The following is a 27,641-nucleotide window of genomic DNA, read 5'->3' as shown; positions in this document are numbered from 1 at the left end:
CGTATTTTTCTAGAGTCACATTTTTATGTAAGCAAGTAAAATTGTGTGTACGTAAATACGTTATAATAAATACAAGAATTAATGGACCATGCCAAACAATGGATCCCGGATTCGATTCGTGTCATGCTTTTCCGATTCATGTTATTTCTTCGAATGAATTTTTGAAACGCTTTTCGACTAAATTTTGGAATAATGTGAAATCAAAAATCATAGAGAAAAATATCACCGTTATGCATGTGGTTCCAAAAGGACCCCCTGAAGGTGACATTGAGGGTATTGTATGGCTCAAGTCTTTTTCAGTCCTTGAACAACATATAGTGCATTCACTAAATCACGTGCAATTTTGCTGTTACGGATTATTAAAAATCCTAATCCATTTTGAAGTTGAAAAGTACGACGAAACTCGCGACACACTATGTTCATACCATGCGAAGACCGTTCTGTTTCATGTGTTAGAAGATATCCACTCCGACTTCTGGATTCCTAGCAATATTTTCTATTGCTTATGGATTTGTTTAACACGACTTCTATTATTTGTCAAGAGGGGAGTTTGCCCAAACTATTTTATTCCAGAATGCAATCTTTTTCTGAAGAATAGAATTTTAGAAACAAAGTGCAAAATTGAGGAAACACTACTGAAAGTCCTACAATCTGGAGCGTATAACATGTTGTTTTATATGAAATACTTGTCCGAAACATACCCTGTAAAATTATTGCAAAATATACCCACATACTTGAGAAAACATTTTACACTGTGCCATGCCTTAAAATCAGTGAGCGGACAACATTCAACATATTTTGAATGTACGTGGTCCATTTTGAAAGCAATTCATCTCTTACAGAATGAGAGGAACGAAATAAAACGCACGACGCTAAATTACCTTTTTATGGTTTTAATGAGAAGAGCAGGGGTTCTTTTGTATGAGAAATACATACTTTATGGGAAAACTAAGTACCTACTAACTGCAGAAGCTGCATTCATCGTTGCACGACATTCTGATGCATCGGGGGGACTTTATTTAGCTACATTGTGGTACTGTTGTGGAAAATTTGAACGCTCAATGAAGCTTGTATCCAGCATTCTCAAGAAATTACCGGACAGTGATTCTCCACATATTTCATATGACATTTCTCTAGGATATGATCTCAGTAAACCATGGTGCAGCTTTAGAGATCTGATGAGAAGCAATTTATTCTTTAAGATGGAGTTATACAAAGATAGTAGTTTCCTGCCAAAGGCACTTGAAAACGTTGTACGTAAAGACTCAAAGACATTTGAAGAATTTCTATTATATGATAAATCATACGCTTTCGTCTTAATGTTCCTTTGTCATCTGGAGGTAAATGGGAAAGAGGAATGTATACAAATGCGTAACGAACTAAATAAATCTTACGAGGATTCTAATTTTAGTTATCTTACACCCCAAGTGCAACAGAATTCGAAAATCTTAGCAAAAGTTGTTGACAGCAAGATGACGGAACTAACTTCCACATTTTAACGATTGTTAAAATATGTTGATGGTGAAATATTATTTTTCAAATAACGTTTTATATGATCATTTTTAACACTTGGCTAATTTGTCTAGTCATGACTATATGCTGTACATAAATGTATAATGTCATGTAGTATGTGTTATGTAATCATCTTGTTTAGTTTCTTGATCACAAGTGAAGGACATGTACGTATTTTACACGTTAGGTCATCAGTAATCATGACCAATCATTTTAGCTGATTCGGAGATATATTTTTATCCACCCTCTTCAGCAGCCAATGAAATACTGATTAAGTGTCACGTGATCATGTCTTTGTTTCTAGCTGTCCAAGTGAAAGGAAGCATTACTTTTATGTGATTATAGAGGGAAATTTTATTGGCTCCCGTTTTATGTCTTCCAATAGAATAGACTTGTATCATAAGGATTTAGGTGGGCATATTTGGATGAACTTTCGATGTGCAAATAGAATCGTAAGTGACGCTTTATGTAAACTTTTCGTAGGGGAATTTCCCATCGGCACAGTGCAGGGATCGCCGGTTAGCCTAATCGGCGGACCGGCTCGATCCGGATTATTCAGAGAATAAGTCCAGTGTAAAAAACATGGTGAACCCAACGTATGATAACCTCTGTTTAGATCAGAACGAAACGACAGTGTACTTCCGTACTCAGGGAGGATTGACAATACAAATGTTGGCGAACTCGCCCCATTTAAGCAGTTTCCCTGTTCCGCCTAGCCTATGTTTTTACAAATAGGCAGCAATGACGCAACGAGGAGACCGGCTGATGTGATAGCACAAGACATTTTCTCCTTTGCCAATTATTTAATATATGGACAAGGTGTATCTGGCGTTGTGATAGGACAATTATTTCGCAGAGACCCAAAGAAATCTCCGATTAATTATAATGAGGAAGTGTTTAAAATAAATCATTGTTTGGAACAATTATCACCAGATTCTGACAGAATTAATTTTTGGAAACACAGAGGATTCTGGACAGACCTGAGGTACCTTGGGCCCGATGGTGTCCATCTGGGCGTGTCGAGTATTAGGATTTCCCCTGCACCCATCATAAAATATCCCACGCAATTGGAAAATCAAGGCCAGTATTTCTTAATTTATAGCATATATATTTCATTCAGGGTTTTGTTGACTATGATATGCATGTATATATATATATATATATATATATATATATATATATATATATAGGAAGGACTTTGTACTTTGTCAGATCGGATAAAAAGCATTAGAGAAACATGAAAAATTCGTATTTGACATGTTAAATAAAAAATGTGTACCATCTATCTTTCTGTGTTTACTAAACCAGAAATAATAAAAGAGTTAGATTACACACCCCTGGATATACCAGAGGTATGAATATCTCAAACAAACAATAGAGTACGAAATTAAAAAGAAAGCAAAACTAAAATTTCTGCGTACTCTCTTTATCATACAATCTGACTAAAGTACAGACCTATAATATTATATATATATATATATATATATGATCGGATGCTATGTAGATAATAATATCAGTCTGTACTTTAGTCAGATTGTTTATCACACAGCTTTGTACACAGCTGAACGAGATTCCTTTGCATAATCTGGAAAAGATGGCAAGTACTGTAAATGTAGGATGTACATGTATGTAATATGTAACTATTGGAATTCTAGTTTAAAAATTTAAGCGTTTTAATGAAAATCAATTTTACACCTTTTGAACCATTAAAATTACAAAATTAATCAGACCTAAGATTAAAGACAGGTATCCAGGGTCTTACCTAGACATTGCAATCCCAAAAAAGGTTCTCAACTTCAAAAGCCCGATACATAGAAAACACAATTACAATGCTAACTTGTAAATTACAAATTTGTTTACTAACTTTAATTGTAGCAACTACAAGCATATACATACAAAACTTAGAAAAATACAGCCATAGGAAAAATGTGCTTGATGACAGATTTGTTTTTAGGTCACCCGCGTTTGCAATTGGTTATCGTATGTCGTGCGTTAACAGTTGCATTTCTTTGAAACTACTATTCCAATTCTTTTTAAATTTGATATGAAGCATCTTTGGAAAAGGGCGACATAGATGGTAAATTTCAGGACTCCCAGGGTCTTAGGGGAAGGGCAAATACTGCCCAATTTTGACCAATTTTCAAACATCTTCTTCTCTAAAACCGCACGTGTGCAAGAAAAACTAAATGCATAGTGATGTAGAACAGGAAGGCCTCGATCAAAATTGTAAATTGCATGACCCCGGGGTAGGGGTTCTGACCCCCAGGAGAGGGTCACACTTGGTATGTAGTATTTATGTGTAAAACACTTAAATAACATATTCTTTAGTGCTATTGATACTAAATTGAAACTAAATGGATATTTAGAAGAAAAAGCTACTCCTTTACTAAATTGTAGATTTAAAGGATGGACAAAAAATTTCACAATCCAGGGTTTTGACTCTAGAATGGGCCCAAATTAGTCATATATTTTAATGTTGATACACCTATTATATTATGTACAGCCTTCATCAGTGGGTGTTGCTAAAACGCGGAACGGAAAATGAAACGGAAGACGGAACGGAAAATATTGTATGCAATTATTTATGAGGAGGTCAACATTTTGCAAAATAAAAGGTTTATCATGAACAAGGGAAGCCGAAATTACAAAGAGAGCGGGTAGTCATTCACAAAATGCACCGTTTGATATACTTCATACTAATGGATATGCATTTTAGAATCATTAAGTTGCCATGAAAATTATTAATAATGAAAAAAGCTTGGATTTTCACATTTTATAGCCAATGAAGAAAAGCCCCCCCCCCCCTCCCCTCCCACGAAAACAACATTGTAAAATTTAAAACGTTTATTCAACAATTTCCCCCAAATACAACCTTCTTAAATCGAACTTGCTTTTATTCATAATTTAGATACATGTATACACCTGGTATAATAATACATGTACAGTGTATGTGTTATGTATCACATCAACTTTTAAAGCGAACGAATCCGATGTGTATAAAGGATTTGGGATGAGTTTATTTGAAAGTTCGTACATTTACTGACATCATGCGGATTAGTGTTGAACCCAAAGAGATACACCGGGAAAGAAAGACTGAAACAGAACCAATGAAAACTAAGGTGAAGTTTACGATCCATAGTATGAGAATTTAACAGATATTAAATAGGTTAAAGGCTAACAGACAATTTATTCTTGAATGGAATTAAAAAGTCATCTCATCATTAATATAACTAATAAGATACAAGTATTTAGTTTAAAAATAAACTGCTAGAAGTCCTCACTATTTAGGATTGGAGTGCTGCGGTCACAAACTCTCTATGATATATCAAACACAAGATGTTTAACTTGCCGACTTAATAAGAACATAAATTGTCGTTGTTATCTACATACCACACTCCCCTGTTGTAGGTACATACATACACTATATGTAAATTTACATGATAATGTGCGTTAATGAAGTTTTGCCACCGGCGGTGGGGGGGGGATATAAAGTACGTTGCTCTTTCCTTTCTCTACCCTGGTCCCATAGGTGTCACTGCTCCCTTACACATCTGTCAAAATTCTTGCAAAAGGCTTTGTGAGTTCTTATAGAGACGTTTAACTTCGCTTAATAAATTTATGATGCAGAGTTTTAAGATAAAATTGTCTTACCGCTTGTAAATAATTTTCACAATTTGATTTTAATTATAATAAAGTATTTTCTTCCGAATTTCGGTGTTGTCTTAGCTATGTTAATCATTCTAATTCTTAAATTCTATTCCGTTTTCCGTTACGTGTTTTAGCAACACCCTTCATCAGTGTATGCACTTTTAAGGGGATTAAAGTTAAAAGAACACATGCTGTTTTATACTATTGCTGAACATTAGAATTTAGCTTAGATATTCAGAACAGGAATTGTTTTCTAGATGTCATAGCCCTTGGGAGTATTGGTACTTTTTCACTAGTACTCAGGTGACCGATAAGTCCTGTAGGTTTCTTGTTTATAGAATAAGAACCGATCTGCAAATTCAAAGCCTAATTCAAGTAAAATGGAAAATATTAAATAATAGAGGAAGCTTGGGTAATGCAGATCGCTTACTCTCCTTTGATAGGTTGGTTCTAATAGGAATGTGGCCTTCAATTCGACATTTAGATATATCGATGACGTTTTGTCTATTAACAATAATAACTTTCATTCATATGTCGATTTGATATATCCCTGTGAGCTCCAAATAAAGGACACCACAGAGTCGTCCACTTCTGCTTCATACTTAGATATTTTATTGAAAGTAGACATTAACGGCAAACTGACAACTCAACTGTATGACAAACGGGATGATTTCAGCTTCTCCATCGTCAACTTCCCACATTTATGTAGCAATATTCCATTATCACCTGCATATGGTGTTTATATATCTCAACTGATTCGATATGCAAGAGCTTGTTCTGCGTATAGTCAGTTTTTAAATCGAGGTAAGCTACTGACAAACAAGTTGATGGTACAGGGCTTTGAACAGTCTCGATTGAAGTCAGCATTTCGCAAATTCTATGGTCGTTATAACGATCTAGTTCGTCAATACAACCTCGCATTGGGTCAAATGCTGTCTGACGTGTTTCATACCGTTTGTTAAGCCGTTCTTGGCACACTGATTTTGACTGCGGATAAATCCGTTTACCTGATCAGGATATGGGGCTCACAGCGGGTGTGACCGGTCAACAGGGGATGCTTACTCCTCATAGGCACCTGATCCCACCTCTGGTGTGTCCAGGGGTCCGTGTTTGCCCAACTATCTATTTTGTATTACTTGTAGGAGTTATGAGATTGATCACTGTTCGTTATCTTCACCTTGCATCTAGTCAAATTGAAATCAAAGCTAACGCGAACTTTTTGAAATACCAAAGGGGGAAGTATTCATTGTTTTTCAATCACATTTGCCGATAATTCGAGATTCCTCTTACCCTTATCCCCGCTTTTGTATTGTGAGACGTGCGGGGTAGAGTCAGAGCGGACTCCATATTGAAAAGTGGGAATTCACCGACAACCACTGGTGTCTCTGCTTTACCTACCTCTTACAACTTTATTTCGCGGATGTATCATCCAAGACGCGAGGATTCATTTATCGGAAGAATATTCTACAAATAGATCATGATTAATACGATGCTATCGCCGTCTAAACGATGGAATTTTGTGTTCATCGCGTGCTGACGTCATGCTCAAAGAGGCGGCGACCTAATTCAAGTGATGCTTCATTTGTCGGAGTTTATCTGACTCTCCCACGGATATGTCATGATATAAAAGCGGGGGTAAGAGCCAGAGGAATGTCGGATTAACTCGCAGAGAACCACCTATCTTGATTATGTATACAGAATAATTCGTAGGCAAAACTAGTATGAAACGAACGGCTTAACAACAGATATAAAACACTTCTGTGAGCATTCATTCACCCGATGGTAGGTTATATTTGCAAACAAAATCATGATAATGGTAGGTTATATTTGTTAACAAAATCATAAAGTTATTTGACAGTAGCCTGCTTCGGTTTAGAAATTCATCATACGCAGAAAAAAAATGTTGCGTATCGAATTAGTTGAAATTGATTGATTGTATCTTGCTTAACGTCCATTTCGATACTTTTTCACTCACATGGAGATGTCACCATTTCCGGTAATGGGCTTCAAATTTAGGCCTATGTCCGGTGCTTACGACCATACAGCAGCGAGGGTTCTTTAGGGTGCCACACCTACTGTGACAGGGGAGATCCGTTTTTAGGTCACCTGAGTAAAAACTCAGGTGACCTATTGCAATTGGTTGTCTTCCGTCGCAGTGCGTTGCATGTAACAATTGAATATTTTTACGTTCGTCTTGATAACTACCAGTCCAATTCTTTTCAAATTTGGCATGAAGGATCATTGGAACAAGGGGGGCATAGATTGTTAGTTTCATTACTCCTGGGGTCGTAGGGGCAGGACAAAAATTGCCAAAAATTGACCAATTTTCAAAAATCTTCTTCACAAGCACCACACACGTGTAAAAAATAAAATAAATGCATAGTACATAGAGCAGGAAAGCCTCTACCACAATTGTAAATTTCATGATCCCCAGGGTAGGGCTTCTGACCCCAGAGCAGGGCGAAACTTGGTATATCGTGTTTATGTGTAAAACACTTAAATAACATCTTCTTTAGTGCTATTGATAGTAAATTGAAAGTAAATAAATATTTAGTAAGAACGAGTAGTCCTTCACCAATATTGTAAATTTGATGATCCCAGGGGCTAGGGATTTTGGTATCAGGAAGTGGCCAAAATGGTCACTTATTAAATGTGTGAACAATATACATTTTTAACTTCTTCTTGATAACTAGCATTCCAATTGTTTTCATATTTGGTATGAAACATATTTGGAACAAGGGGGGCATAAATTGAGGATTCTGACACCCTTTGGGACTTAGGTGTGGGGCAAAAACTACCCAAGATGGATCAATTTTCAGAAATCTTGTGTAGAACAGCACATGTGTAAGAAAAACTAAATGCATAGTGATGTAGTCCAGGCGTTCTGACCCCAGGACGGGGTCAAATTTGTTCTATAGTGTTAATGTGTAGAACACTTGAATAATATCTTCTTTAGTGCTATTTATACTAAATTTAAATTAAATGGATAAAGGAGGTACATATGTAGTCTTTTACCAAAATTGTAAATTTGATGATCCCAGGGGTAGGGGTTTTGGTATCAGGGTGGGGCCAAAATGGGCAGTTATCAAATGTGTGAACAATTAGATATATTTAACTTACTCTTGATAACTGTTATTTCAATTCTTTTCAAATTTGGTATGAAATACATTTGGAACAAGGGGAACATAAATTGGGGCCTTAGGGACGGGGTAAAAACTGCTTCAATTTGAACAATTTTCAAAAATCTTCTTCTCAAGAATCACACACATGTACGAAAAAACTAAGTGATGTAGAGCGGTGAAGCCGCTACCAAAGTTGTAAATTTTATGATTCCCAGAGTAAGGGATTTGAGCCCAGGGTGGGGCCAAACTTAGTGTATAGTATTTATGTGTAAGTTTGCTGATACTGTATAAAATCTAGATAAATACTTAGGAATAGCAGAAAATGATGTACAAAAAATGATGAATTTCATAACCCAGGGTTATGACTTTAGGATCAGTCCAAATTAGTCACATCTATTGATGTTTTAATGTTAATACACTTATTATTTAAAGCCTTTCATGATTGTATGCACTTTTGAGGGCAGTGAAGTTTTAAGAACACATCTTGTTTTATACTGTTGCTGAACATTAGAATTTAGCTTAGATATTCAGAACAAGAAATTCTCTCTAGATTTCATAGCCCAAGGAAGTAATGATACTTTTTCACTAGTACTCAGGTGACTGATAAGGCCTGTGGGCCTCTTGTTAGGTCATCCCCGAGAACCCGTGCCATTCACACCTGATGCCGAGTGTATGACGATGGAACTGTCACTACCTGTTATAATGACTTAGGTCGTATGAAGCAGTTGAGAGACATATAAACACCATATGAAGACGATAACGCAAACACATAAGCATGGGAAGTTGACACTGGAGAAGCCACCCCATCTGGTTTGATTATCCTAGAGTTATTACTGCTGTTTATACCTTATTTTGTAATTACACACTTACTGACGTAAATGTTACCTTGCAAAACAATAGACTTTGTACAGCAATTATAGGAGAAAAACGTGTGACGTTTGTTGATCTTAGCCCCACAAGTATTGTTTTTATCTAACCCACAAGGTGCTGATAGACGGAACCGATTCGCTGTCGAATATACGCTTTGCACCATTCTATAATACGACTATTATGGACGTACAAAACTAAGCATTCCCTTAAATCATCTTCTTTATTCATCGTTGAACAAATTGGAGTTCTCCAATTAGAAGATTAAGTACAAGTATACAGGACAACTTCTGAGCCTTCTATGTTAATGACACCTTTGTTTGTATTGGCAAACTAGATCGTAATAACGACCATATAATTTACGAAATCAGATTTTAAACCACACTGTTGAAACCCTTGTAACTTCAATTTGCTTGTCAGTAGTGTGTCTCGATTTAAAAACTGACCATACACAGAACAAGCTGTTGCGTATCGAATCTCTTGAGAGACAGAAACACCATTTGCAGGTAATAATGGGATATTGCTATATATAATGTACATGAAATCAATATTATGGAACATAATAGCATTTATGTTTAAAGCGTATATATGTGTCATTTGCCCTATTGGGGACCTCGTATAACTTTACCCCGTTGGGGGCCTCAAGTTTGTTAGCCAATCAATGGCTTGGATAGGCACGCGATAGCTTGTGTTTTGCACACGTTAGCCTTTTCATATACATGGGATTCAGTGAATACAAATTGTAAAGCGGATCAAAGTTTTTTCATTTTGTTTAAATCGAAGGATCCAAATTTAATTTCTATAACAACAAGTAAGTTGAATGACTGTGCGGATTCGTTAACTTCAGTTACGTATCTATTCGCTCGGTTTGAGCTGGTATTTTCGGTGAACTTTCCTACAGTGTTGGCGTTGGAGTGGCGTACGTTTTGTAAACAATGGCTAATGGTCATATCATGGATGTTGTGATTTTGGGACATTCCTTCATCAGGCGATTGGATGAATTCACAATCAGAAATAAAATTTCTAATCTGAATTTGGATGCGGGTGCATATTCCGTAACAATGAGGGGTAAAGGAGGTCTACGTTTATCGCATCTATCCCAGGATGCTACAATACTTAGTTTCCCCTCCGCCATCCCAGATATTTGCTTATTCAAATCGGGGAAAATGACATTAAAGTGAATTCAGACCCTCTTAAGATTGCCACGGACATTGTCGCTGTTGCAAAATTTTTACACGAAGGAGTTGGGGTTAAACATGTGTTAATTGGTCAACTGCTGCGTCATTTACCATACGTTGCGGGTCAGCGTTTCAATTCCCAAGTCATCGCCATTAATAACCATCTACGGGTAATGACAGATAATTTACAGGGGTTGATATTTTGGCCCCATCGAAGATTTTGGCAGTATCTGTCTTTCCTCGGACCTGACGGAGTTCACTTATTATCAACGCCCTCCAATTGCCAACCTATGAGAAAGTTCCTTGAGAAGCATCAGGAATGCTGTTATAATAACAGCTAAAAAAAAAAAAAAAAAAAAAGACCTATTTAAATATATCAGCTGATGATATATATCTGATACATTCATGTAATGTTTGACTTAAATCTCAAACTTAACCATTCAGTATAATGTTCACTGGAATCTCATAGAGTATTGAAACATTCAGTATAATGTTCACTTAAATCTCATAGAGTATTGAAACATTCAGTATAATGTTCATTTAAATCTCATGGTGAAGCATTCAGTATAATGTTCACTTGAATCTCAGAATTTTATATTATTGAAACATTCAGTATAATGTTCATCGGGATCTCATTTTGAAGCATCCAGTATAATGCTCACTTAAATCCTATATTGAAGTATTCAGTATAATGTTCACTTGAATCTCATAGATTATTGAAACATTCAGTATAATGTTCAGGGGAATCTAATTTGAAGCATTCAGTATAATGCTCACTTAAATCCTATATTGAAGTATTCAGTATAATGTTCACTTGAATCTCATAGATTATTGAAACTTTCAGTATAATGTTCATCAGGATCTCATTTTGAAGCATTCAGTATAAATGCTCACTTAAATCATATATTGAGGTATTCAGTATAATGTTCACTTGAATCTCATAGATTATTGAAACATTCAGTATAATGTTCAGGGGAATCTAATTTGAAGCATTCAGTATAATGCTCACTTAAATCCTATATTGAAGTATTCAGTATAATGTTCACTTGAATCTCATATATTATTGAAACATTCAGTATATCTTCAGTTGTTCACCTAAATCTCATTGGAGGCATTCGGTATAATGTTGTCTTAAATCTCACATTGAAGCATTCATATATGATTATTAGTCTATCGTCTGTTGCTACATTACCCCTGGCAATCATGCTAAGTTTGTAAACATTCAGTGTCATGTTTACTAGTAAATGCATTATACTGTTGATATATGTTACCCTGGTGCTATCCTCAACCGAGCAGTGCATTTAAGTGTTAGACATTTAGTATGTGTACTTACATCACCTATTAAACATTAAGTATGTTTACATGTCATGTGTATCACTGAGATATACTGCTTTGTGAATAGTCAGTACATGTGTACTTGAAGGTCATTTGAAACATCGAGTATAATGTATACATCTATAATTATTCTCATCTCCCTTGCTCTGTTGCTATCCTTCTACTAGCATTGCATTTTAGCTGGTAAACATTCAATATAATGTTTCCCTAAATATATACTGCATGCTTGCCTTAAAATCCTGTACAAATTCTGTAGCAGACAGCTAACATACAAAGTGTGCATTAATGCTGGTGAATACATTACATGATGGATATTTCGTAGTGTTTAGAAACATTAAGGCTTTAATGTTCTAGGATACCAGACTACTTGTCATGAACTATTACACATTTAAAAGGCAGGTCAATGGTTAAGGATATTATTCCCTCTGTGGTAATTTTCAGTATAATTTTGCTGAAACTTGACACATTACATATGGGTAAAACATTTGAGTTCCTTTGGGTAGCACGACCGGGTTTTCCATATATGTATGATATATGTTTTACATATAACATAACCTGCAAATTTAAGACATGCTAAAGGAACATTTTATACATTGTTCTATTGTCCAGTAAGATATTTTTATCACTAGAAGTGAATTCATGCTGTGTGTGCATTGGTGAGGATATATATAATATAGCTAATAAGTGGCATATTCAGCTTATTCTTAATGAACTCGCTTTAATGCAACATTTGTGTGATACTGCTGTTTATTTATGTCCCTTCATTTTCTACCTTGGACGCAAGTCTCGGTGTTCATTGCTGATGAGGCTAGTGCATATGTCTAAAAAGGTGTACATATTTGTAAGCACAGCAGCTGATTCTCATCTATGGATGATGTTAGTTCCGTTTTACATTATATAATACTACAAACTGTATGATGGGTGATAACACCTATTCATCTTCTACAGCACATCTAATTAGATTCAGTACAGCTTACAATTTTGGTAAGATCAATCATCTCATTCTGATATTTATTGAAATAGTATTTTCAACATCAGTTGATGATAATGCTAATATGGATGTCATAATTTGAATATGTTGAGAGCAAATACTGCATGCATATGTATTGTAGGGTTAGAAAGTTTTGATTGTTTGGACTTGTAGAAAGCGTGTTGAAATTTGAGAAATCCAGTAAGGTTTATAGTTTGTGCATTGGAGATTTGCACTAAGTGTAAGTGACTTGCAGTTTTGTTTTGTTAACTAGTACATGTTAACATCCTCGTGGGTTGAATCATTGGTACAGTAACTTTGTGCACTCGCTCAGCAGACGCGTCGCGTCAGTGATGATGGCGGATCAAACGTGCAAGGTGATGGTGATAGGACATTCATATGTGCGCCGTTTGGATGTTTATTTGCAACGCCCAAGGGATTGTGTTTTGGCCACACCGTGGATTATGTGAGTCCCTGTCATACATCGGCCCAGATGGAGTACACCTGCTATGTACTCAAGCCAATGATCAGCCCATGAGGAAGTTTCTGCGGAGTACACGCAACGCCATAATTATTAACGCCAAAGATCTCAGGCCAGTATAAACACATCAAAAATTAAATGCAAACTTGAGTTATTTTAGGCCTTGCCTATGTAGGCCATGGGTGTTATTGGTGTTTGAAACACTTTAAAAAGCATTCTTCAATATCTTCAAAGAAACATTGGGTATAATGTTTATTTACATAATTACAAAGAAGCAGTTGGTATACTGTTTCATTATTATTAGGAACATTCAGTATAATGTTTACATATTACCAAGAAGCATTCACTATAATGTTTCATTATTGCAAGGAAACCTTCAGTATAATGTTTTCAGAATTACCAAGAAGCATTCAGTATAAGGTTTACATAATTACCAGGAAGCATTCAGTATAATGTTTCATTATTGCAAGGACACATTCAGTATAATGTTTACATAATTACCAAGAAGCATTCAGTATAATGTTTCATTACTACAAGGAAACATTCAGTATAATGTTTTCAGAATTACCAAGAAGCATTCAGTATAAGGTTTACATAATTACCAGGAAGCATTCAGTATAATGTTTCATTATTGCAAGGAAACATTCAGTATAATGTTTACATAATTACCAAGAAGCATTCAGTATAATGTTTCATTATTGCATGGAAACATTCAGTATAATGTTTTCAGAATTACCAAGAAGCATTCAGTATAATGTTTACATAATTACCAGGAAGCATTCAGTATAATGTTTCATTATTGCAAGGAAACATTCAGTATAATGTTTACATAATTACCAAGAAGCATTCAGTATAATGTTTCATTACTGCAAGGAAACATTCAGTATAATGTTTACATAATTACCAAGAAGCATTCAGTATAATGTTTACATAATTACCAGGAAACATTCAGTATAATGTTTCATTACTGCAAGGAAACATTCAGTATAATGTTTACATAATTACCAGGAAGCATTCAGTATAATGTTTCATTATTGCAAGGAAACATTCAGTATAATGTTTACATACTTACCCAGAAACATTCAGTATAATGTTTACATAATTACCAGGAAGCATTCAGTATAATGTGTCATTATTGCCACGGAAACATTTAGTGTGTGGTTGCAGAGTTATATAGATATAAACTATTAGTATATATCTGTCTATATTGTAAAGTAGCAGCAGGGCAGAGTGCAAGGCCTGTGCTATAGAGATACATAAAATGCAATGTCTATTACACTGAGAGGCATTTCAGTATGATATTCCATTGTTATCAATTAACATGAGCATGATTTAAAAGTAGGGAAAGGTTAGCGGTATGACGCTACTATTACTACATATTTCCCTGACACCTACTTATGGTACTATATTTATATTCTTTGATAACTAAAAACAGCCTCCAGATTTGGCATTTAGTTTCTTTCTATCAAGTTATATTATCTATATATTATTGTGCCTAGAGGTGTTCTTTGGGCTATTGAATTTCAGTCAAATTCAGTTATCATGAACAATAGCCCTTGTTGCGATGTACAAGTCCATTTTATTATACAGGCGAACTGCTGGATGTCATGTGGTATACTGTTTGGTGTTTACAGTAGTATTAGTTTGCCAACTTTCTCACTCATCAAGTTTGTTGGAAGTTGACATGCCCCTTTTTCCCTTGATGCCCAGATTTACTGTGGTTGAAATAGAATGGAGTCAACTTAGCCAAAAACAATATTTAGAAATAAAACCATGATTGTGCTGCAATGTCATCAGACTGACTAAAAAGCAATCTGCTGAAATACGATCGATTTTCACAATAAGCTAAACAAAGCTATGTTGTATACATTGTGTAAGAATAATCAGAGATATAATATGTTGTATATGCCTCTTGAATAATATACATGAAATATAGATCTACAGTAAACATGTATGAGTCGATGCACGCTCGCCAGGTTGCGACACAAAATTTTGGTCTAGTGTGAGCCCTGGGAACCCATAGTGTGGGGGCTACCAATGTCCTACCTGGACCACAGTCTGTCTCTCCCATGGACACCCCCAACATTTCTAATGTGGGTTCGATTTTAGATGTAGTTTTCTCAGACAGCCCGGTTCCAAGCTCCATATTTGGAGCAGTATCCCACCCCGGTTCCGGAACATTTATTGCAAATTTAACTTCAGCAACAGCTCATATTCTGACAGCTTCCTTAACACAGGCATCTCGAGCTGCATATAGGCGGTCTTGGGACCTATTCCTGAATTACAAACCAGTTACTAACTTACCTTTGCAAGTCTCTGATGTATGCAACTTCATTGGACATTTATTTCAATCCAATTTGAGTGCAAGCACTATATCATCACACATATCTGCTCTGGGCTATGTCCACAAATTGTTCAATTTGCCAGATCCTTCTCAAGCCTTTGTAGTAAAGAAACTTCTGCGTGGTTGTCACAAATTGGCAGGGACTGTAGACTCAAGGCTACCGATAACGAAAGATATTTTAGCAAAACTTATTGCGGCTTTGTCTCATACGGTTGCAGCAAAAGCCAACTGCATATTATTAGATGCTCTGTTTAAATTATGCTTTCATGCATTCCTTCGCCTTGGGGAAGTGGTTTCAAAATCTGCAGGAAGTAGCAGTTTGGTGGTGCAGCGGTCAAATGTCGCCTTTCAATTTGAGGGTTCTTTACTGAAATCAGTGCAGATAGTTCTACATCATTTCAAAAATCAGAAACATAACAATCCTTTTGTTATTACACTTGTGAGCAGCATAGATCCAACAATGTGCCCTGTGGCAGCTCTGCATCGCTATTTATCACATTTCAAGCATTCTTCGGGACCCTTATTCCAGTTCATAGGGGAAAACCCTGTTACATATTCTTATGTCTCCACTCAACTCTATGCCGCTGCAACCTTTGCTGGTCTGAACCCAAAGTTGTACAAAGGTCATAGTTTTAGAATAGGTGCTGCTACATATGCCACAAGTCTGGGTTATTCTGAGAATCTGATCAAACAATTAGGCAGATGGAACTCTAATGCCTTTCGTCGCTACATAAGAATACCTACGTTCAACCTTTAACTTATTTTCTACCCCATCCTCTGATTTTTTTTTTACTTGGTAGTCAGGGCGCATTCAGGTTCAGCAACAACCTTTGGCAGGTCAGTGTCTAACTGCTGCTAAAGACTGCATCACTTGCGTGCATAAATCAGTGGGCAGGTCAGTGTCTAACTGCTGCTAAAGACTGCATCACTTGCGTGCATATATGAATGGAAAATTTGGGCAGGTCAGTGTCTAACTGCTGCTAAGGACTGTATCAATTGACTGTTATATCAATTTTAAGACTTCGAGCAGGTCAGTGTTTAACTGCTGCAAAAAGTTTGGTACTATGTAAATATTTAAACAAAATAGGTTTTTTGCAAGTTGGTATCTGTTATATTTTCTTTGTAGTAATTCTTTTTTGCAAGTTGTAGAGAAAATTTTTTCTGTTTTATATGCTACACATTGGTACTGTATACATTGCTATATGTGGTTGGTGCAATATACCTTACTGACTCACTTAGTTACGCTATCGTTTTATACACAGATATGTCCAAAGTATGTCTTGTTATATACAATATCCTTTATGTTATAGCACAGGAATGTGTCAACTTTGGTAACCATATACACTGTTAATTGCAATCGGGTCAGTATTTAACTGTTCATGTGTGATAAATGTTTATTAACTCTCCACAGTCAAACTAGTTATTTCTCTCTGCTCACCTTGGATGGTGCCGATATGATACTGTTTCATATCTTGTGGCCTTATTTGTTCGCCATCTTTTTGCTCTGGGTTTGTTTTGATGAATTTTTATTTGTCATCTTATAGCGTAGCATTATTTAAGTTATTTTGTCTTCTTTGGGGGAAATCAGACTTTGAGTAATTTAGCTTTGCAGGTACTTTCATGTAGAATGTATTATCTGATTTCCCCCAAAATCTTATGTTGAAGATTTCTTTCGTCATTTGGTATTGTAATAAATGACAAATTTTCAATCTCAATCATTCTTTGTTCAGATTTTTTATGACAGCAAAAACGAGCTACGGTGAGCAGAGTTTGGGTAATAGAAGCTGATAAACATAAATATTGGAATTTGACGATGAAGAGCCTGAAATCATCCCATTATTCATAAAGTTGAGTTATTAGTTGTTAAACATAATAATTGTACAAATTGTTATTAGTATTATATATATATATATATAGATAGATAGATAGATAGATAGATAGATAGATAGATAGATAGATAGATAGATACGAAAAACCTGTGAACTACCGGGTATATGGGTCTTGGTAATAAACAATACAATACTGGATCCAGCAATGTATGCACGATTGTTTTGTCAGATAGAAAGCATTAAAGAAGCATGAAATATGTCTGTGTTTACTAAACCAGAAGTAATGAAAGAATTAAATAGGTTATATGACAGACCCCTGGATATACCAGAGGTATGAATATCTTAAACAAACAATAGAGAACGAAATTAAAAACAAAGCAAGACTAAAATTCCGCTTACTCTCTTTATCACACTATCTGAATAAAGTACAGACCTATATTATTATATATAGGTCTGCAATTTAGATTGTTTATTACACAGCTTTGTACACAGGCTAACGAGATTCGTTTGCATAATCTGGAAAAGATTGTGAGTATTGTAAATGTAGGATATACATATACGTGCATGTAAAATATAATTTTACATATTGGAATTCTAGTTTAAAAATTTAAGAGTTTTAATAAAATTAATTTTTTTTAAATTACACAATCAATTAGACCGAGGATTAAAGACAGGTGTCCAGGGTCGTCTTTAGACATCTAGCCCCGTTTTACAAAACAACTTACGACAAAGTCGTAAGTCTTAAATTGTATTACACTGTTATTACTATGAGTGAATGAGGTAAAACTTTTCAGAGGCTAAGTTTTCAATATTTAAAAAAATTGCATTTGGAGTGAATGATCTTACAATAAACTAGAAAATTCCAGTGTGTAAACTTGGTCGTAAGCCGTAAGTTCTTTTGTAAAACGCGCCCTTGAATCCCAAGAAAGGTTCTCAACTTCAAAACTCCGATACACAAGAAACACGATTACAGTGCTAACTTCTAAATTACATTTGTTTCCGCTAACTTTAATTATTGCAACTCTTTACAAGCATATACATACAAAGCTTAGAAAAATACTACCTTAGGGAAAATGTTCTTGATGATAGATTTGTTTTTAGGTCACCCGAGGTTGCAGTTGGTTGTCGTCCGTCGTCTTGCGTTAACAATTGCAATTTATTATTTTTTTCTTGGAAACTACTATTGCAATTCTTTTTAAATCTGGTATGAAGTATCTTTTGGACAAGGGCGACATAAAGTGTAAATTTCAGGACTCCTGGGGTCCTAGGGGCAGGGTAAATACTGCCCAAAACTGACCAACTTCTCTAGAACCGCGCACGGGTAATAAAAACTATATACATATTGATGTAGAGCAGAAAGACTTCTATCAAAATTGAAAATTTCATGATCCTAGGGGTAGAGGTTCTGACCCCAGGACGGGGCCAAACTTGGTGTATAGTGTTTTTGTGTAAAATACGTAAGTAACACCATCTTTAGTGCTATTGATACTAAATCGAAACTAAATGGAAATTTAGAAAGACCAGATCTAGACAGTCCTTTATTAGAATTGTAAATTTGATGATCCCAGAGTAACGGGTTTTAATATCAGGATGGGGGCCAAAATGGTCAGTTATGAAATGTGTGAACAATAGAAATTGTTTTCAAATTTTGCTATGAAGCGTGTTTGGAACAGGTGGACATAAAGTGTAAATTTAAGGATTCATGCACTCCTGGGGCCTTAGGGTTGATGCAACAACTGCCTAAAATTGACCAATTTTCAAATATCTTCTTCCCTAAACTCGCACATGTGTAAGAAAAAAATAAATGCATAGTGTAGAGCAGGAAGGCCTCTACCAAAATTGTAAATATCATGACCCCGGGTAGGGGTTCTGATCTCAAGGCGGGACCACACTTGGTATGTAGTGTTGATGTGTAAACACTTAAATGAGATCTTCTTTAGTACTAAATTGAAACTAAATGGATATTTAGTAAATCAAAAACATCAGGTACTCTTACCACAATTGTAAATTTGATGATCCCCTAGGTAGTGGTTCCAAGGTGGGGCCAAACTTAATATATACATGTAGTATTTATGTGTAAGTTTGCTGATACTGTATAACTTCTAACTGCATACTTAGGAATAGCAGAAAAGGATGAACAAAAAATGGTGAAATTTTCATTTCATTTCACAACCCAACGTTTTGACTCTAGAATGGGCTCAAATTAGTCATATCTTTTAATGTTAATACAATATTATATTATTATGTAAAGCCTTTCATCGCTGTATGCACTTTTGAGGGAATTAAAGTTTTAAGAACACATCTTGTTTTATACTATTGCTGAACATAAGAATTTAGCTCAGATATTCAGAACAGGAAATGTTTTCTAAATGTCATAGCCCTTGGGCGTAATGATAATTTTTCGTTAGTACTCAGGTGACCAATAAGACCTGTGGGTCTCTAGTTTTTAAAATAACAGCTGATCTGCAAATTCAAACCCTAATTCTAGTAAAATGGAAAATATTAGATAATAGAGGAAGCTTGGTTAATACAGACTGCTTACTCTCCTTTCATAGGTTGGTTCTCATAGGAATGTCCATGATGTTTAAGTGGGATACATGTATGTTAAATGTATATATGAAGCATTCAAACAAGATGACATAGAGATAAATTCCTGTAATCACGTAGTGACGTCAAAAATGTGCAGATATCCTAAGTTATATGAAAAGGTGAAGATAACAGTGGCCAATCTCATAACCCCTTTTACAAAATTAGAAGTTGGACAAACATGGACCTCAGGATATATCAGAGAAGGGATCATGTTCCAAGGAGTAAGAATTCGCTGTTGACCGGTCACACGCCGTGAGCCTTGTATATTGATCGGGCAAACGGAGTAATCCGTAATCAAATTCGGTGTGTATAGAACGGCCTACCAGTCGGTATGGCTCACGATGGGTGTGATCGGTCGACAGGGGATGCTTACTTTTCCTAGGTGCTTGATCCCACCTCTGGTATATCCAGGGGTCCGTGATTGCATAACCATCTAATTTGTATTCCTTATAGTTATAACGATCTAGTTTGGCAATACATCCTATCATTGAGTCAAATGCTGTCTGATGTGTTTCATACCGACTGTTAGGCCGTTATTGGCACACTGATTTTGACAACGGATAACTCCGTTTATGTGATCAAGATATAGGGTTCACGGCGGGTGTGACCGGTCGACAGGGGATGCTTATTCCTCCTAGGCACTTGATCTTACCTCTGGTATAACCAGGGGTCCATGTTTGTCCGAGTCTCTATTTTGAATTGCTCATAGGAGTTACGAATTTGACCACTGTTCGTTATCTTTACCTTTCATCCAAGTACGAAGCTGATTTAGAAGACTAGGTGGTATCTATTGAATCAACGTATTGATTGATTTTATAATGTTTAACCCATTTTCGAGTATATTTTCTCATATCAAGACATTGCCGGTAAAGGGCTGTAAAATTTAGGCCTATGCTCGGTGTTTACGGCCTCTGAGCAGGGACGGATCTTTATTGTGTCACCTCTGCTGTGCCACGGGACCTCGGTTTGTGCGGTCACATCACAATATAAGGACCGCCCAATTCAGTTTCCTCTTACGACAAGCAAGGAGTACCGAGGACCTATTCTAACCCGGATCCCCACGGGACTAAATTAACGTATGAATGAATATGAGATTGATCTTTGTTTGTTTAGGGGCCTACGTGGCCGAGTGGTTACAGCATCGCGCTCAAAATCACACCACCTCTCACCTCTTGTCAGCACGGGTTCGATTCCCGCTCGCGCCGGTAAGTGAGAAAGTTTCCCAGTTTCTTGTCGGAAGGTCGGTGATCTCTTCCCAGGTGCATTGTATCTGGGTTCTCTCTTCCACCAACAAAAACTAGGTGCCACCTGATAACTGAAAAATTGTTGAGTGTGGCAGAAAACATCAAAACAATCGACAATTTTTCGTTGTCCTGAATTTTTTTAAATGTACTAATACGTTTTAGACCAGAGTTGATTATGTATATTTGATACCGATCTAATCAGGATCTATAATTATATTTCGTATACGTTTGGACGGAGGAGCGGATGCTAAACAGTTCCGTATAAAATATCTTCAACCAAGTGAAATTTTATTTCCAGATGACTCTGTATAGATTATTGCACAAAGATGAGAACCCTGTGTTTGGCCTCATTGCAAAAAACCCGAATTCCAATATTAGCGTCGAAGATCACGTGGAGCATGGATCGAGAGGGACCCACTCGAAATATATATCCTGCTGCAAGTCATGGTCGGCCATAGAGAGATTCAGCGTTACGTATCCCAAAAGGGTTGTGGAAATTAACATCAACATAAATAATATGCATGTAATAGATTTGACGAACGAATATACCTTAAATCAGCATATTTCTCCATGGAACGAGACAGAAAGAAATTTTGCCAGATGTTTTGAGGAGGTTTTAGTTGTAGGGGTCATCCCTGGGAATTGTATTGTCCGCAATTTCATTCTACCATAACAACAAATGGATGTTTTAGTGAATTATTGACTGTTGAATGATCTACTGCAATACTTTGATTGTAAGAATGTGATATTAATGTATATATCATATCTATTTATAATTTATTTTCGTTGTGTTAAATTATCGTTCTTTTTATATTTCAAAGAGGACATACCAAATTTTACCGTTCAGGCACACGTGAAATTGTGTTACAATAAGGGACCCTAGCCCCAGTTACTTTCATGAAGATTTGAAGAAACGAAAAGGTATTCTTGGACAGTATGATAGATCAGAGATAATGGATGACAATCTAACTCTGTAGTGTAGTTCTTTGTAACGGGAATGTACTTGTATTCATTCAGTTAAATTGGCATAGATTGTTTAATATTGAACATATATAAACCTATTGTAATATTTCAATGAAGACTAGGTACTGCATGAAAAATCAAGATTATGAACGTCTTTTGTATCTATCTCATTTATTTAATTACACAAATGTCTTAATAAAACACGGACTATATATTTTAATCTCATTGTTTACGATGCTGTCACGGATGAATTAATACAGAATGTTAGTACGGCATTCGAGAAGTTTGGGAAAACATTTTATATAAACTGTTCCGATATATGTGCCATAGTAATTGTGTGGGTTTTTAGTCCCCTACCGACGAAGTCGAAGGGGACTTTAGGTTTGCACTCCATCCGTCCGTCTGTCCGTCAGTCCAGTTTTCCGCACATTTTTTTTTTTAGGTTCTTGCAGATATTTATTTTATATGGTACATTCCTTTGCCATAACAAGTTACTGATCAATTTCGAATTTGGCCCCGGTCCATTGAGTTTTTACTTCGTTATGGCCCTTGGACTTAATTAGAGAAATAGTGTGAAATATCAGTTTTCCAGATTTTGTTTTGTTGTGCTTGCAGATATTCATTTGATATTAGGTACATTGCTTTGCCATAACAAGTTATAAATCAAGTTCGAGTTTCGTCTCGGTCCGCTCATTTTTCACTAAGTTATGGGCCTTGAAATAGCATGGATTTCCGGACTTTTTTAAGTGCTTGCAGATATTCATTTGATATTTTTTTTTTTACATTGCTTTGTCATAACAAGTTACAGATCAAGTTCGCGTTTCATCTTGGTCCGTTGATTTTTCATTAAGGTTGATTGATCCTCATGTGATGTCATAGGTTTTACAAAATCTTTGTAAAATTAAATGTTGCGCATGGTTGAAATATATCTTTCAGAGGAATTTTATTCACTGAATAAAAATAATAAATTTGGTAAACTTTTGATATTGAACGAGTTTTTGTTTTCCATAGATAATCAATTATTTATAATTTTAGAAATGTTGTCAAGGGCAATAACTCCTATGCTGGAATTTCCTCTACTACATGTTTATGATACAATGATTTCCCTAATATACACCATTGATTTTTATACATCTATCAATTATCAGATTTCTTAAACTGTTGATATTTAAAATTTGTCACTTCAATAAGTTTTTATTAATTTTTCATTTTTCATCATTCTGTTTAACGAAAATGTGTGATTTTTTATGTTGATGTATACTTCTGTTTTTGTATGTCTGACATTGTTAAAAGGGTGGCAACATACACATTCTCTTTGGTTATTGATTAGATTAAATTTATGAGTGGAAATTTATATAGTTTTTCCACTTTCAACCATTAAGATTAATAAGTCACATAAGGATCGACCCACTTTAAGTTATGGCCCTTGGACTTAGAAAAATACAATGAATTATCAGTTTTCTGGACTTTTTTTGGTGATGCTCGAAGATATTTATTTGATAATTGGTACATTACTTTGCCATAACAAGTTTCAGATCAAGTTCGAAATTCGTCTCGGTCCGTTGATTTTTCATCAAGTTATAGCCCTTGGACTTAAAAAAAATAGAAAAGAGTACTACACTCATTAAAACTTCTAGCATAGTAATACAACGATATAGCTAAATTATTCATGATCACGTACTTGTCACAGTTTATTGACTTGGTTAAAGACCTAACAAGACCTAATTATAAATTTCTCTTTTTTCCCCTGACCTAGTCTCTACTCGAATAGTAGTTGATTTCCCGGTTCCCCAATTTTCCATTTTAACAAAACCTACATAATGAACTTTGAATACTGTTGTGGTACAGTAATTTTTACAACTGGTACGGGACTATGTATTGTCGTGCAGTACTCTCAGAGTGCTTTTTTATTCTTTGGGGGGGGGGGGGTCTTTTCATGAAACATTCGAGATATCGGTCACGGTAGCTCAGTGGTAGAGCGTAACCGGGAGGTCGTGAGTTCGAGCCCTGCTCGTGTTTTCGCTGCGTCAAACCTTATATGTAAGTGCCAAACGCTCGGTAATCCGGCATTGAAACGATAGTATATCTTGTTCGCCATGGGTCCGGCATATTGGTACGTTAGATAACCCTCACTACTTCGGTGTTGAGCTCCAAAGGTCAAAATTTGTGGCACTTCACCTAAAGCTGGTGGCGATAACAGTTAACGATTCTCGAATGTGGTTGGTTGTATGTTTTACGTCACTTTGAAAATTGTCACTCACATTGAGACATCACCAACTGTAGGTGAAGTACCACACCTATGCTTAGCGCTCAGGGCCACAGCAGTGAAGTTCTTTAACGTACCAAAACCTGAAGATCATATCCGAAAGACCTGTGATTCTTCACTTCTAAATGGCTCGAATTCACGACCTCCCGGTTACGAAGCGTACGAATGATCAGCATTTAGGGGATGGTGACATAGTTCACACAACACTCATATCCACATGATTTTTCACATGTGTGTAAACGGCCTGAGTGCATCTCAGGAAGGAGACTCAGCTATCAACATCAAATACCGTTAGTTCCTTTGTAGACAACTCCAAATTACTCAAAATTTTCTACTTGGGCGTAAAACAATTAAGAGAAAAGAATGAGGAAAATGAGAAAATTCGCCCATCAAAACATCTACATGTATTCCTTTAAATTTACTGTACAAGTTCATTTTGGTTGGAGAAGTACCGGTATGGAACCTTGAAGCTTTGCGCAAGAGTCGGGCAAATACGGGCCCTTGGATATACCAGAGTGATAAATATCTTAAACACACAATAGAAAAAAAAGTTCTCATATTTTCTTTTTAACACATCTTTTTACACAACTTGACGAGATTCGTTTGCATAATCTGGAAAAGATGTTAAGTATTGTGAATGCAAGGTGAAGATAACGAACAGTGATCAATCTCATAACTCCTACAAGCCATACAAAATAGATAGTTGGGCAAACACGGACCCCTGGACACACCAGAGGTGGGATCAGGTGCCTAGGAGGAGTAAGCATCCCCTGTTGACCGGTCACACCCGCCGTGAGCCCCATATCCTGATCAGGTAAACGGAGTTATCCGCAGTCAAAATCAGTGTGCCAAGAACGGCTTAACAATCGGTATGAAACACGTCAGACAGCATTTGACCCAATGCGAGGTTGTATTGACGAACTAGATCGTTATAACGACCATAGAATTTGCGAAATGCTGACTTTAATCGAGACTGTTCAAAGCCCTGTACCATCAACTTGTTTGTCAGTAGCTTACCTCGATTTAAAAACTGACTATACGCAGAACAAGCTCTTGCATATCGAATCAGTTGAGATATATAAACACCATATGCAGGTGATAATGGAATATTGCTACATAATTGTGGGAAGTTGACGATGGAGAAGCTGAAATCATCCCGTTTGTCATACAGTTGAGTTGTTAGTTTGCCGTTAATGTCTACTTTCAATAAAATATCTAAGTATGAAGCAGAAGTGGACGACTCTGTGGTGTCCTTTATTTCGAGTTCACAGGGATATATCAAATCGACATATGAATGAAAGCTATCATTGTTAATAGACAAAACGTCATCGATATATCTAAAAGTCGAATTTAAGGTCACAGCGAGAGATTTTTTCTTCTCACGTAGAAGTTTTTGAATAAATTCTGCTTCATATGAATATAAAAACAGGTCAGCTAACAAAGGAGCACAATTCGTGCCCATGGGAATTCCAACAGACTGTTGGAAGACCTGATCACCAAAGACCACGAAGATATTGTCAATGAGGAACTCTAGCATATTTTTTATTTCAACTTCAGAGTACGTGTGCGTGGAATCAGAGTGGTGTTTAACAAAGTAAGTTTTTGAATGACTGATCACTAGATATGAATATTTCCGTTTTCCGTTTTTGTTGAAGAAGCAACTGTCTATGATGAATGTAGGATATGCATGTAAGTAAAATGGAATTGTACATATTGGTATAGTGTCCGGATAAGGCCATGTGCAAATGCATAATAGCACGTTTCTTAAAACGCAGTATCACACAACACGCCTTCGTGCTATCACACAACATGCAATTTCATAACTTCTTTAAAGAATGATAAAATTAGGAGTAGGAGAAACATGGACCCCTGGATATATCAGAGATGGGTTCATGTGCTTAGGAATAAGCATCTACTGTTGACCGGTCACACACCGTGAGCCTTGTATCTTGATCAGGTAACGGAAAAATCCGTAATCAAATTCAATTTGTATAGAACTGCCTAACAATCGGTATGAAACACTTTAGACAGTATTTCACCCAATGACAAGTTGTAATGGCAAACTATCATGACGACCATAGAATTCGTGAAATGCTTACTTAAACAGACTTTTGAATACAGTATCCTAATATGAAGCAGATATGGAAAACTATGTGGTGTCTTTTATTTCAAGTTCACTGGGATATATCGAAGCAACGTATTGAATGATTGTATAATGTTTAACGTCCCTTTCTAGAATACATATCAAGACATCAACATTGCCGGTAAAAGCCTGCAAAATTTAAGGCTATGCTCGGTACTTGGTTTGTGAGGTCTCATCCTAATATAAGGACCGCTCGATTTAGTCACCTCATACAACAAGCAAGGAATACTGAGGACATATTCTAACCTGGATCCCCACGGAACTAAATCAACGTAAGAATGAAAATGAGATTGATCATTGTTCATTATCTTTACCTTTTCATCCATCATACCCTGCTGAAAGTCAATGTTGGGCATAGAGAGATTCAGCGCCAATACGTTTATGTATCCCAAAAGGGTTGTGGAAATTAACATCAACATTGATAGTACAAGAATTTTGATGGACGAAGATACCTTAGATCTGTATATATAATATAACGAGAAAGCAAGAAATTATGTCAGACGTTTTGAGGAAGTTTTAGTTGTAGGGTATATGCCTCCACATGGCATTAACGAAACTTTTATTATAGAATAACAGGAACAATGAAATGGATGTTTCAGTGAATTATTGATTGTTGAATGATCTACTACAGTACTGTGATTGTAGGAATGCAAGGTGAAGATAACGAACAGTGATCAATCTCATAACTCCTACAAGCCATACAAAATAGATAGTTGGGCAAACACGGACCCCTGGACACACCAGAGGTGGAATCAGGTGCCTAGGAGGAGTAAGCATCCCCTGTTGACCGGTCACACCCGCCGTCAGCCCTATATCCTGACCAGGTAAACGGAGTTATCCGCAGTCAAAATCAGTGTGCCAAGAACGGCTTAACAATCGGTATGAAACACGTCAGACAGCATTTGACCCAATGCGAGGTTGTATTGACGAACTAGATCGTTATAACGACCATAGAATTTGCGAAATGCTGACTTCAATCGAGACTGTTCAAAGCCCTGTACCATCAACTTGTTTGTCAGTAGCTTACCGCGATTTAAAAACTGACTATACCTAGAACAAGCTCTTGCATATCGAATCAGTTGAGATATATAAACACCATATGCAGGTGATAATGGAATATTGCTACACAAATATGGGAAGTTGACGATGG

The 27,641-nt window shown here is 36.2% G+C and overlaps 2 protein-coding genes across 8 annotated transcripts in view; both read left to right on the top strand.

Moving 5' to 3' along the window:
* LOC125650022 (uncharacterized) overlaps positions 1 to 27,641 on the top strand; it is a 41,590-nt gene that overhangs the window by 12,528 nt on the left and 1,421 nt on the right. For 2 of the 7 annotated variants that reach the window (XR_008803521.1, XR_008803518.1), the window contains exons 1-4: positions 4,044 to 17,304; positions 21,418 to 22,040; positions 25,906 to 25,942; positions 26,585 to 26,763. Coding sequence is in view for 1 of the 7 variants with exons in the window: in XM_048877964.2 (XP_048733921.1) it covers positions 21,418 to 21,431 (14 nt within the window). In the remaining 6 variants the exon portion in view is untranslated. Of the gene's footprint in view, positions 1 to 4,043; positions 17,305 to 21,417; positions 22,303 to 25,905; positions 25,943 to 26,584; positions 26,764 to 27,136; positions 27,316 to 27,641 lie in introns of those variants that run through there. The other 5 variants (XR_008803519.1, XR_008803520.1, XR_008803517.1 and 2 more) reach the window with 5 other exon arrangements.
* On the top strand, positions 16 to 1,622 carry LOC130055235 (uncharacterized). The gene has a single exon (XM_056167148.1). The coding sequence runs from the start codon at positions 99 to 101 to the stop codon at positions 1,497 to 1,499; it is 1,401 nt and encodes a 466-aa protein (XP_056023123.1). The 5' UTR covers positions 16 to 98; the 3' UTR covers positions 1,500 to 1,622.

This window comes from Ostrea edulis, chromosome 5 (assembly GCF_947568905.1).
Source record: "Ostrea edulis chromosome 5, xbOstEdul1.1, whole genome shotgun sequence".
Lineage (NCBI taxonomy): Eukaryota > Metazoa > Mollusca > Bivalvia > Ostreida > Ostreidae > Ostrea > Ostrea edulis.
The sequence above is the reverse complement of the archived record's forward strand: the minus strand, read 5'-3'. Positions and strand labels throughout refer to the sequence as shown.